This window comes from Oncorhynchus mykiss, chromosome 30, assembly GCF_013265735.2.
Source record: "Oncorhynchus mykiss isolate Arlee chromosome 30, USDA_OmykA_1.1, whole genome shotgun sequence".
In the NCBI taxonomy this organism is placed as follows: Eukaryota; Metazoa; Chordata; class Actinopteri; order Salmoniformes; family Salmonidae; genus Oncorhynchus; species Oncorhynchus mykiss.
The window spans coordinates 8,811,906-8,825,218 of record NC_050570.1 but is presented as its reverse complement, the minus strand read 5'-3'; the positions used below and the strand labels follow the sequence as shown (position 1 = coordinate 8,825,218).

The 13,313-nt window shown below is 41.7% G+C and overlaps 1 protein-coding gene across 2 annotated transcripts; it reads right to left on the bottom strand.

The window, feature by feature from the left end:
• Positions 1-286: 286 nt before the first annotated feature.
• On the bottom strand, positions 287-6,878 carry LOC110521257 (G/T mismatch-specific thymine DNA glycosylase). Of its 2 annotated transcripts, XM_036969172.1 has the most exons (11): positions 6,722-6,878; positions 6,388-6,458; positions 5,460-5,677; positions 4,737-4,936; positions 4,066-4,135; positions 3,645-3,780; positions 3,395-3,477; positions 2,918-3,012; positions 1,669-1,843; positions 1,255-1,380; positions 287-978 (listed from the first exon to the last, which is right to left on the bottom strand). In XM_036969172.1, the coding sequence occupies exons 2-11, from the start codon at positions 6,441-6,443 to the stop codon at positions 827-829; spliced, it is 1,311 nt and encodes a 436-aa protein (XP_036825067.1). In that variant the 5' UTR covers positions 6,444-6,458; positions 6,722-6,878; the 3' UTR covers positions 287-826. The 2 variants fall into 2 exon arrangements, with proteins under 2 accessions (XP_036825067.1, XP_036825068.1); XM_036969173.1 differs by lacking the exon at positions 6,388-6,458 and having other exon boundaries at positions 6,722-6,869.
• Positions 6,879-13,313: the final 6,435 nt, after the last annotated feature.

Sequence of the window (13,313 nt, the reverse complement as noted above, 5' to 3'; positions counted from 1 at the left end):
CTCTGCTGAAGATCAATATATGGTTTGGAGGTCAGATGAATGATATAACGTCATGATCATCAGTCATAAGGAGGAAACTGTGGCTACCTTCACCTGAAACCGTCTTTAAAATGGCCTGGAGAAAACTGCTGGGACCTAGAAAAGGTGGCTGTGAAGCCAGGAGACGGAAAATAGGGCCGTGTTCATTAGGGCACACTATAACAAAACTCTAAGCATTTCCGTTCCTCCCTGTTATTCCAGTTCTCTTTAAAAGCTTTCCACTGTTGAATTCACTAGACAAAGCAGAAGCAAACAGGGGAGGTACTATTTGAATTTGTCCAATAAGAAAAACTAAATGTTCCGTTGCATTATGTTTTCATACGGTGTGCCCTGATGAATACGGCCCATTTCGTCTTGGAACTGTCAGGCACCTATCTTTTTCATTCAACTTGATCACTTTACAAGTCATAATGAACCATGTACATCATTAAGTTCCGGATTCCACAAAATAACTGTCAATGTCAGTTGTACAACTGATTTAATATCTCTGTAATAACAAACTTAAAAATTCCAGAGCACAATTACACTTCCACATGTGAGGGATACAACAAAATCCCATTCTTTAAAAATATAAAAATAAGACACTGGACACATGCTGTATGAAATGCAATAAATAGTTATAAAAATTAATGGGGAATAAAATGGGCTGTGTTTTAAAGAGAGAATTTGAAAAACAGGAGTCCAGTCAAGATGGGCCATTTCTCCTCCATCTTCCTTCTAGTGTGACGCATGCATTATGATGCCTCAGAAACGGTGTGACCCAATGACTTTCTTGCGGGGGCCTTCTTCAAAAGGTTTCTGCTCCCAAATGAGGTTGAGCTACATTGCTACTGTTACAGCTAATGTCCGGTATCTGGTCTGCAAACGACTGTGTCATCCACTGGTCGTATGGCATGTGGTTCAATGGTGTAGCTTGGGCTTGGTCCTTACTGGGCATTGCTAAAAGGAGTATAAAAAACAAACAATTTATTCAGATGTAAAAATGGTATCCACGACTTCATCTAGATAAAGGGCTTCATCTGACTCTGGGTCAGTAGATTAAGGTCATCTGACTCAGGGTTAGAAGGTAAAGGGCTTCATTGACTAAATCCTGAAGTAACCCTTTAACAAACCAACAGCTGTATGAAGTCATTCATCTTTAGGGTCTATTTTCCTATCAGCCGAGATGCACTAACGAAAGACAAAAAAAAACACTCTTCAGAAACTTGCTCTCACCGGTCTCTTTGGTGGAGGAAATGTTGCAGTAGCTTGTGCTTTGCCTTGCCTCCTCGCGCTCCCCGTCGCAGGTCTCGTACTCAGGATCCACCTGCTCCTCCTTGATGGCCATCCTCTTAGCATCCTCTGTAGCAGTGGTACAGGAAATACAAGATTAGTGATCAACAACACTGCTCTTCAACACGATTGCCAATCTAGAGAGCACACCCTCATTTATCATTTGAATGTACACCACATGACTGAATATAATTGGCGTAACATGAAGCGCATGATGGCATCCTTATCAATGGCATTATATTCAGTATATATATCAGAGATTCAGTTAACGGGTTTCTCATGTTCGTTCTGAAATAGCAGCGTGAACAAGACTTTGAAGTGTGGCAACTCTTAACTCCGTCATGACCATTATTTTACCTTTGGCAAGTCCCAAGTCGAAGTGGTACTCAGTCTCTTGCACCTCGCGGGCCACTGAGACCACACCTTTGATCTTGTCCCGTAGCTCCTTCAGCTTGATGTAGAAGTGAACCTTGTCCTGAGCGCGGGGGAACTGGGCACAGCGGGGGCTTGACGAAGGCATCAAGTAGCACACCTAGGATGTATGCAATGAGTGAAGACAATCGCAACGTTGCAGGTAGAAATGTTTGGAGACGACACGGCTCACAGCTCTACGTGACATAACGCTAAACTTGATCTACAATACATTTCTGAATCTATAAAGTTGTACCCTCTTGAACAGACCCCAAAACAACAGTAGGAACAGACAATGAGAGAATGGATACAAACATGTGCGACTAGTTACTATATTGAACAAAAATATAAAAACACAACATGCAACAATTTAAGATTTTAAGGAAATCCGTCAATAGAAATAAATTAATTATGCCCTAATCTATGGATGTCACATGACTGGGAATACAGATATGCATCTGTTGGTCACAGATACCTTGAAAAAAAAGGGGGGGGGGCGTGGATCAGAAAACCAGTCAGTATCTGGTGTGACCACCATTTGCCTCATGCAGCGTGACATCTCCTTCAAAATAGAGTTGATCAGGCTGTTGATTGTGGAATGTTTTCCCACTCCTCTTCAATCGCTGTGCGAAGTTGCTGGATATTGGCGGGAACATGCTGGAACACGCTGTCGTACACGTCGATCCAGAGCATCCCAAACATGCTCAATGGGTGACATGTCTGGCGAGTATGCAGACCATGGAAGAACTGCAACATTTTCAGCTTCTAAGAATTGTGTACAGATCCTTACGACATGGGGCCGTGCATTATCATGCTGAAACATGAGGTGATGGCAGTGGAAGAATGGCACGACAATCTCTGTGCATTCAAATTGCCATCGATAAAATCTAGTTGTGTTCGTTGTCAGTAGCTTATGCCTGCCCATACCATAACCTCACCATGGGGCACTCTATTCACAATGTTGACATCAGCAAACCGCTCGCCCACCTGTCAGGTGGATGGATTATCTTGGCAAAGGAGAAAAGCTCACTAACAGGGATGGAAACACATTCGTGCACAACATTTTTGAGAAATAAGCTTGTGTGTGGAACATTTCTGGGATCTTCTATTTCAGCTCATGAAACATGGGACCAACACTTTCTTTACATGTTGCGTTTTATATTTTGGTTCAGTGTATTTTGGTAAAACTACTTACTGTTTCGGTTTCTGGGATTTTGTACGGCTGTAAGCCAAACTCGAGTTTCTTTGCCTTCACTCCAAAGATCTCTTTGCTGAAAATTTCGTAAATACCTGCCGAAGAAGAGTAATTTAACTAGGCAAGTCGGTTAAGAAAAAAAATCTTATTTACAATGACGACCTACACCGGCCAAACCCAGACGACGCTGGGACAATTGTGCACCGGCCCTATGGGACTCCCAATCACGGCCAGTTGTGATACGGCCTGGATTTGAACCAGGGTGTCTGTAGTGACGCCTCTAGCACTGAGATGCAGTGCCTTAGACCGCTGTGATACAGCCTGGAATCGAACCAGACCGTAATGCAATGAATATCATCATTAAATTATGTGGGTCTAACTTTTGTCGAAATGACAAGTATTTCTGTTTTTATCTGTAAAAGACAAAACATAAACTATAATTGTAATTACTGATATCCTCTTTAAAAATGTGCTCACATTTTCCGTTGAAAGCTGCGATTAGTGGCTTGTATTTCTTCAGCTTCTCCACTAATTGCCGGCCTCCTTCACGAAACTCTTTGCTGTAGATATAGTAACAAAGTTAGCCTAGACAATGAACCAATAACCATGACGACTATGAACCAATAACCATGACGACAATTGTAACTAGAAAGAAAATGCATCATGGATATTTAATGACATCTGTGCTTTTTTTATTACTATAGGTTTATTACTATAGGTTTGACACCTTGAGAGGTCTTTGCTTCCTGGCGTTGTCCTCTCCACCATGTTGGTAAAGCCAATGCCATACTTCTCTGGCAGGCTCAGATCGTGCATGTGGTTGAGCTGCTCATCAGTAAGACCAGAGAGGAACAGGCATTTCCCTAAGGTCCAAAACAAAAACAATGCTCAATCACTTTCATCATACTGTTACTAATAACGGGGGTTGTGTTCACTAGGCACGAAATGGAAGAAAGCGTTCTAAAACGAGTCAAAGAGAGGAGGTACCGTTTGAACTCGTCCAACAAGAATGTCTTGTTTTTTTTTCTTCCGCTGCACAATGTTTTGCTTTGTTGTGCCCTAATGAGCATGACCCTAATCAGGCAGTCAGTATGTGGTATTACAGTACTCTGTATGTATGTATGGAAATTGAAGTGAGTGCTACGTACAAAAATGGTTTCCTGGGTTTGGGTAATGTCGTCCCTTGTAGGCTGACAACAGTCCTGGATTGATACCAATCTGAGAAAGGGATCATAAATTATTATTGCAAAATGCTAGTCATTTTTGATTCGATTCAAATTCACAACACATACGTAGTACATGGGTTTAATCTAATGAAAAATGGTGTTTGATCCAATGGGCTATCATCAGGGTAGAATGGTGTGTGTATTCCAGGAGCTATCATCAGGGTAGAATGGTGTGTGTATTCCAGGAGCTATCATTAGGGTAGAATGGTGTGTGTATTCCAGGAGCTATCATTAGGGTAGAATGGTGTGTATTCCAGGAGCTATCATTAGGGTATAATGGTGTATTCCATGGGCTATCATTAGGGTAGAATGGTGTATTCCATGAGCTATCATTAGGGTAGAATAGTGTATTCCATGGGCTATCATTAGGGTAAAATGGTGTATTCCATGTGCTATCATCAGGGTTGAATGGTGTATTCCAGGGGCTATCATTAGGATAGAATGGTGTATTCCATGGGCTATCATCAGGGTAGAATGGCCTATCATTACTAATGGTACAGATTTTTTTTTAAATGGCCAAACTTTACATAAAACAGCCCTACTCAACATCACCAGTCTGAAAATTTCACAAATTAGATGATGTTAAAACTCACTATCAAAATGTCCAGGTTGTGGTCAATAATATCTGGCAGGGTTTTGGCCATAACCTCGTCCACTGACATGCCATTGAAACGGTTAAGGGTCCTTTTGGCTTTCTTCAGGGCCTCTGCCTGATCGTAGTCCTCCTGCGGTTGGCCCTCCCCCGGCTTCTGTTTGGGAGGCCGACCTCTCTTTCTCTTCCCTGGCGTCGGAGCTAAAAGACAGAAAATGAACAGGTTTGCAGGGGAATCCATTTGAGGCGAGGTGCAGAATCGCAACTCTTGATCTCATAATGAGTGATTATCCGGGAAGCCAAAGGGGATTTATAAAAAATCAGTGATCCTGTGCAGTCCGACTGCACCGTAGTCAATCTCAGACACGCCCAATGATTCTGTGGAAGGTGCCAGACAAATATAATTGGATTGATTACTGGAACAGCACTAGGGTGAGGATAGATCAGTTCATGTTAACACCAGGGTGGTGGGGACTGGGGAAATGTGTACGCAGAGGAGAGAGCGCACAACAAATAGAGCTGTACAAATATTGACCACGCAAACATGGCAGACAGCATGGCTAAGTAAGGGGAGGGAGGGAGGGAGGGAGGGAGGGAGGGAGGGAGGGAAGGAAGGGAGGGAGGGAGGGAGGGAAGGGAGGGAGGGAGGGAGGGGAGGGAAGGAAGGGAGGGAGGGAGGGGAGGGAGGGAGGGAGGGGAGGGGGGGGGGGCGGTCATCACATACCTTGTGATGTATCCACAGGCTGATCGTGTTGGACGATTGGCTCTTGATGGAAGTCGTGATGGAAGTCCAGCTCCTGGTGGACAGGGAGGTCCTGGTGGACCGACAGCTCCGTCATGACCCGGTCCTCTCTGGATCCCTCCATGTAATGACCCATATGGCCCGTGTTATGGTACTGCATCACATGTTGAGCTTGGGGGTGCTGCTGGGTGGACTGGTACCTACAGGTCCATAAGACAAAAGAAACAGACTGGGGTGACACCATCTTCTATTGTTTTCAAAGGGGGTTTGTCCAGAGAGGTGACAAACCAGGAAGACAAAGAAATGACTGAGGGTCCATAGAGAAACTGTCCATGCTCCTAGAATACATTTCACACACACACATTGGTTTGACGTCTCATGTTTCCTGGTCAGAAAACATTTCATGGCCCAACTTTTGGATTTGACATGGGTGCGTGTGCTATTAGTGATCATGTTGTAAGAATGCATATGTTTTAACGTCTAGGATTACTGTAGTTAAATGTAAATGGCCTATCAATGACATGTCACCTCACTCTGCATCCATAGAGTAACTTCGCATATAAACTTCCAATTAGTTTTTTTCTTTGCAAATCATTATTTAATCATGTACATTGTACCATGTAGAAATGTCTGCCTTCCTGCCGGTTTGTCTTCACAGGATCATAATTGTTTCTTAATTTTAAAAAGTACAGAGTTGGGGGGGGGGGGGGGGGGGGGGGGCATGCTTTGTCTAATAATGACATGAATACATAGCCTGCTGTAGGCCATGGCGATAGGAACTGTTTTGACAGTTGTTGCAAAATTAGCTTTATTTAATACATGTTGATGGAGACCTCCACACTGACACTCCACAACATTTGTATTTTATGCAAAAACCTCCCAACACCAACGCGTTCGGAGGACAACTCACCACTGTTGGAGATAATCCGTAGGAACCGTCAGTGACGTATACTGCTTTTCTTCCATCTTTACGAGGTTTTACTTAAATAAATTAACATTCATGTTGCTGTTAGCTACAATGATATGCCCTTTTACACTGTAATTTACCACAGTAGGAGTATTGGCAAAACTATCGGCCTTTAGATTTGGCAAACTGATTGTTATCACAACACCACAAAGACGTTTGGTGGTAAGAAGGGTTACAGACAACTAACATTCATTCTAGCTACTAAACAAGCTTGCTGGGAAATTGCAAGGGGAGTATATAAACGTGCTAATACAAGAGATGTTGAGTAGCGACATACCTGTCATACATATGTTTAGAATTCCTTTTTCACAAAATGTACCGATTGAGGGCGATCAATGGACCCAAAACAAAGACCATTTAGGAACATTGGGGTGAAGCGTCTTTTCAGTTTATTGTTAGCTTTACCGTAACAAAAGTATTTGCGTTGTCGCCGCCTACTGGGTTGGAGTGTGGAGCTCACATCATTAATCCATTCAAAATTAAATCAAATTGTTTTGGTCGCGTACACATATTTTGCAGATGTTATCGCGGGTGTAGTGAAATGCTTGTGTTCAACAGTGCAGTAATGCCAAACAATACACCCGAATACCCAAAATAAATATAAAATAATTCAAATTAGAACGAGCAATGTCAGAGTCCGGACTATAAATATATATGTATATGATTGTGCGTATAGACATTTTGGACAGTATATGAATAAAAACAATTGTGTACAGCAACAGTTATAGGATGAGCCTTGACTAGAATACAGTACATACATATTAAGTTTATTATTATTATAATTATTATTATTGTTAAACCTTTATTTAATCAGGAAGGGCTCATTGAGATTTAAAATCTCTTTTTCAAGAGCGTCCTGGCCAAGATCAGCAGCACCAAGTCATTACAAAAATTACAGACAAACAACATGAAAAACTACATGTAATCTAGTAAAAACCATAGAATTCACAAGAGTATAACGAAATCAAAAACTGAGTGGAAGCATTCGTATATAAAATATCCCCATACTCGAGTGAAGGCATAAATGTAACTAATACTAGCCTCCTTCTGGCTTCAAAAGAAAAACAGTTGGTAAAACGCTATGTAAACACTATTAAAGTGACGAGTATTCAATGATAAATGTCCATAGGGCAGCAGTCTCGAATACCGGCTAGTAACAGTGACTAAAGTTCAGGGCAGGGTACTGGGCGTAGGCCAACTAGTGGTGACTTTTTAACAGTCCAATGGCCTGGAGAAGTCCCACCTGCACTGTCTCCGCCTCCTAGATAGTAGCAGGGTGAACAGGCTGTGGCTTGGGTGGCTGAGGTCCTTGATGATCTTCCTGTGATACCAGGTGTTGTAGATGTCCTGGTGGGGGGGCAGGCACCACCCCCTGGAGAGCCCTGCGGTTAAAGATGCCTTACCAGGTGGTGATACAGCCCAACAGGATTTTTTTTATTTTACTAGGCAAATTCTTATTTTCAATGACAGCCTAGGAACAGTGGGTTAACTGCCTTGCTCAGGGGCAGAAATACATATTTTTACCTTGTCAACTCGGGAATTCGATCTTGCAACCTTTCGGTAACTAGTCCAACGCTCTAACCACTAGGCTACCAGCCATTCCATTGAGGATGCTCTCAATGGTGCCACTGTAGAAGTTTGTGAGGGTTTTAGGGGCCAAGCTGGCTTTATTCAGCCTCCTGAGGTTGAAGAGGTGCTGTTGCGCCTTCTTCTCCATACTGTCTGTGTGGATGGAACAATTCAGGTTGTCAGTGATGTGTGGCCCCGTCGATGTGGATGGGGGCGTGCTCCCTCTGCAGTATTTTTATTTTTTGTATTTATTAGGGATCCCCATTAGTTCCTGCCAAGGCAGCAGCTACTCTTCCTGGAGTTTATTATGGATCCCCATTAGTTCCTGCCAAGGCAGCAGCTACTCTTCCTGGGGTTTATTATGGATCCCCATTAGTTCCTGCCAAGGCAGCGGCTACTCTTCCTGGAGTTTTTTGTGGAGGCTGTTGCTGCTGAACAGAGACAGTGACCCTTTCGGTGTTTTTTCATACAGTATCTTACTCCAGAGCAATCCATGTACATATTGTACATGCTCAAACCACAACAAAGAGACAATTATGACTAGAAAATAGGATGTGCATGTGCGTATGTATCACATATGTAATGGAATATGACATTTGGTGTAAATGTACCTGTGCCAATTCTATTCAAAGTTGCATCAGGCAATGATGGGTTCACATGGCTGGTTGGAGCCTCTCATTGAGCTCAGGAGCCTCTCATTGCGTTTTTGGAGCCATACAGGCAGCTGAATTCTAATATTTGTCAACTTATTGCCAATAATTCGGCAAAGGATCAAAATTGGGCTGTCTGTATAAATGTAGCCACGAATAACTTATGATGTGTTGAGGATAGGACTACTTGCAGAGTAGGCACCCCTTGTCAGGATTTGGCCAGGGTTGTTCCGGTTTTTGGTCACTAGATGCCCCCATTGTGCTTTTTGACCTTTTGTTTTCCCTTGATCCCCATTATTATTTGCACCTGTGCCTCGTTTCCCCTGATTGTATTTAAACCCTTAGTTTTCCTTCAGTTCTTTGCTCTGTGTTTGTATGTTAGCACCCAGCCCTAGTATTCTGTGAACGCTTGTTGATCCCGGTGGACTCGCTTGTGGAATTCTGTTTTTGTTCATTTATTTTTGAGTATCTTTTGAGGCTTTTTATGCTATACCTACCACCTTGTGGATTTACCTTTTTGTCTTGGAGGATTACCTTTGTTCTTGTGGAATTCCTTTTGAGGTTGTGGAGTTACATGTTTTCCTGAAGGACTTCTCTTTTTACTTCATTAAATACACCATCTCAAGTACTGCTGTGTCTGCCTCATCTTCTGGGTTCTGCTGACTATTCGTGGCTCAGTAGGTTAAGTGACTGTTTCTCACTCCGGAGACCCGGGTTCGTAACCGGGTCCTGACACGCCTTTACTTCAGTTTTGACCATGTCTTCTGATGAGACCACTCCTGCCTTGATACATGCTCTGAGAATGATGTCAGCTATAGATACTGTACAGACTAGTATGAATTTGTCAGAAATTGTAGGTGCATATGTAAATATTCAGTGGTTGTTTTTTTATCAGCGAATGTGAACACGTTTTGTGTTTATGCTTTAATAGATTATATAAATCAGGTCCACACATGTAAGAATTCTGAGAAAGGGTGTCTTTCACCAAATAGTTTCATTATTTATTCATAAAAAATGATCATTCTGATCAGAGCATAAGAAGAGCAGCTCCCACATGATAGAAATATAATAAATTATATTTCTGTGTCCGTGACCACCTGGCGTATCCATAGCAATCAATGTAGCTAGCTAAATATTATTTTCACACAAGTATGGCAATGCCAGGAGAGCAAGTATGGCAATATCCAGGTGAACCCGTGGATAATTTAACAAGCATGCTCATCTTTTACAGACCAGTTTAGACTTATTTTTAATTATTTTCTAACATTTTCTTCCTTTCATGTTTCCTGGTTTAAAGTACAAAGAAATGTAAGTTAGCCTGCTGCTGCTAACGCTAACTGCACTGATGGCTTGACAGAGTAAGGCTGGAGAGTGGGACTTCAAAACAAAACACACTAGCATCCTCTTTGGCAACATTAGTTAATGAATTCACCCCCCCCAAATCATGTTTTTTCTTTCACCTTGTGTTTTGTACTCTTCTTATACTGCCGTGTTGTTTTTCACCCAGGATCTACTAGTTTGATGAATAGAAGGGTTGAAGCATACGAGTATGACTTTGTGGAATATTGACACATGACATACACTACTGGGCCAAAGTTTTTAGAACACCTATTCATTCAACTGTTTATTTATTTTTAGTATTTTCTTCATTGTAGAATAATGATTATATAACACATATGGAATCATGTAGTAACCAGAAGTGTTAAACAAATCTAAATATTTTATATTTGAGATTATTCAAATAGCCACTCTTTGCCTTGATAGCTTTGCAAACTCTTGGCATTCTCTCAACCAGCTTCACCTGGAATGCTATTCCAACAGCCTTGAAGGAGTTACCACATATGCTGAGCACTTGTTGGCTGCTTTTCCTTCACTTTGCGGTCCGACTCATCCCAAACCATCACAATTTGGTTGAGGTCGGGGGATTGTGGAGGCCAGGTCATCTGATGCAGCACTCCATCACTCTAATTCTTCAAAAAATTGTCCTTACACAGGATGGAGGTGCCTTGGGTCATTATCCTGTTGAAAAACCATCCGTTCACCCACACCGGATCATCCGTTCACCCATACCACGTCTCACAACAGCGTTTGGAACCAAGATCTCCAATTTGGACTCCAGACCAAAATACAAATTTCCACCGGTCTAATGTCTATTGCTCGTGTTTCTTGGCCCAAGCAAGTCACCTCTTATTATTGTTGTTCTGTAGTAGCGGTTTCTTTGCAGCAATTCGACCATGAAGGCCTGATTCATGCAGTCTCCTCTGAACAGTTGATGTTGAGATGTGTCTGTTACTTGAACTCTGTGAAGCATTTATTTGGGCTGCAATTTCTGAGGCTGGTAACTCTAATGAACTTATGCTCTGTAGCAGAGGTAACTCTGGGTCTCCATTCCTGTGGCGGTCCTCATGAGCCAGTTTCATCATAGTGCTTGATGGTTTTTGCGACTGCACTTGAAGAAACTTTCAAAGTTCTTGAAATTTTCTGCATTAACTGACCATGTCTTAAAGTAATGATGGACTGTCGTTTCTCTTTGCTTATTTGAGCTGTTCTTGCCATAATATGGACTTGGTATTTTACCAAATAGGGCTATCTTCTGTATACTCCCCCCCCCCCCCCCCCCCCCCCTACCTTGTCACAACACAACCGATTGGCTCAAACCCATTAAGAAGGAAAGAATTTCCACAAATTAACTTTTCAAGCACACCTGTTAATTTAAATGTTAATTTAAATGCATTCCAGGTGACTACCTCATGAAGCTGGTTGAGAGAATGTCAAGAGTGTGCAAAGCTGTCATCAAGGCAAAGGGTGGCCATTTGAAGAATCTCAAATATAATATAGATTTGTTTTCTTTAAAACATTTTTGGTTACTATATGATTCCAAATGTGTTATTTCATAGTTTTGATGTCTTCACTATTATTCTACAATGTAGAAAATAGTAAAACATTTAGAAAAACCCTTGAATGAATAGGTGTTCCAAAACTTTTGACCGTTAGTGTACATATATTTTCCCATCCTCAGTGTTGTTTCTACTACAGAGAGACCAAGAGAGTTATATCACACATCTTGAACAGTTAAGAATGTCCAAAATCCGGTCCCTGGATTACCCAAGCCTGTTCAATGACACAAACTTGAATTCCGTTTTTGGAATCTTTGACCCTACCAAATAAGGGCACATCACTTTTGTTTAATACATGGAGGGGGAGTCACGGAAATGGTTCCTTTGATCATTTGCATGGCAATGGCCCAGAAACCATTTGTATGGGAAAAGACAGTGGGACAACTACTTACTGTATCAGATAAGTGCATCAAAAACAAGTGGGGACAATGAGATTCATCCAAAAGTTGGGGGGCATACCGATGATTCTGCCCTATATAAAAGTCTATACATAATCTCTAGTTGAGAGACGCAAGTAACATATCTGACTCAATTACGCAAAATTTTACTTCTGGGTTTCTGAGATTAGCCACCCCAATGTTTACAATATTTCATCACTCCTAAAGAAAAACACTCACTCAACATACTATGCATGATTTTGTTCTGCAGCATTAACCACTCAGGGGATAATGAAGTTTAATGAGTATCCTGAAGGTGTGGCCAAGGGCAAGGTATTGCAGGAAACCGTCGAGAGAGAAGTAAAATCGATCTCTTTTCAGTCAAACATAAACCAGTTACTTATTCACTGGATTAAATGTTTATTATTGTGAGATAATCTGTGATATGATTATCTTTCTGTATTTTTCTTCATTCTTTTACAGAGAAGCTCAGCAACATTTATGTCAAAATAGTGTGTGGTATTTTGATTGATATGTCTGATGGCTACATGAACTCTTCATTAATTAAAGTAATTTCTTTATTTTTTATGTAACTTTTTTTTTTATAACGAGGCAAATCAGTTAAGAACAACTACCAAAAGGCCTCCTGCGGGGACGGGGATTAAAAATAAAATACAAATATAGGACAAAACACACATCACGACAAGAGAGACAACACAACACTACATAAAGAGAGACCTAAGACAACAACACAGCAAGGCAGCAACTCATGACAACACAGCATGGTAGCAACACAACATAACAACAACATGGTAGCAACGCAACATGGCAGCAGCACAAAACATGTTACAAACATTATTGGGCACAGACAATCACACAAAGGACAAGAAGGTAGAGACAACAATACATCACGTAACAGTGAAATTGGGTTAGTGCTACAGGCAGACTTATGTTGTCTGGACCCAGTATGGTCACATTCTTGAATGCAAGTTGTCTCGGCTTGTCCACCATCCATCATGCACTTGTTCGAAAAGTCCTACACAAATCCAAGTACATGTTATCATATAATGATAATTAAGCAAAGCTTCAGTTTTGAAAATATGAATCTCTCTGCCTTCAATAGGTTTTACGTGTACACTATTGTTTTGTGTTTACAGTAACCAGCTGTTGTCAAAAATGTTAGTTCCCTAGTTGTGCAGCGATCTAAGGTCACTGCATCTCAGTGCAAGAGGTGTCACTACAGTCCCTGGTTCGGATCCAGGCTGCATCACATCCAGTTGTGATTGTGCGCCGTCCTACGGGACTCCCAATTGGCCCAGCTTCATCCGGGTTAGGGTTTGGCCGGTGTAGGCCGTCATTGTAAATAAGAATTTGTT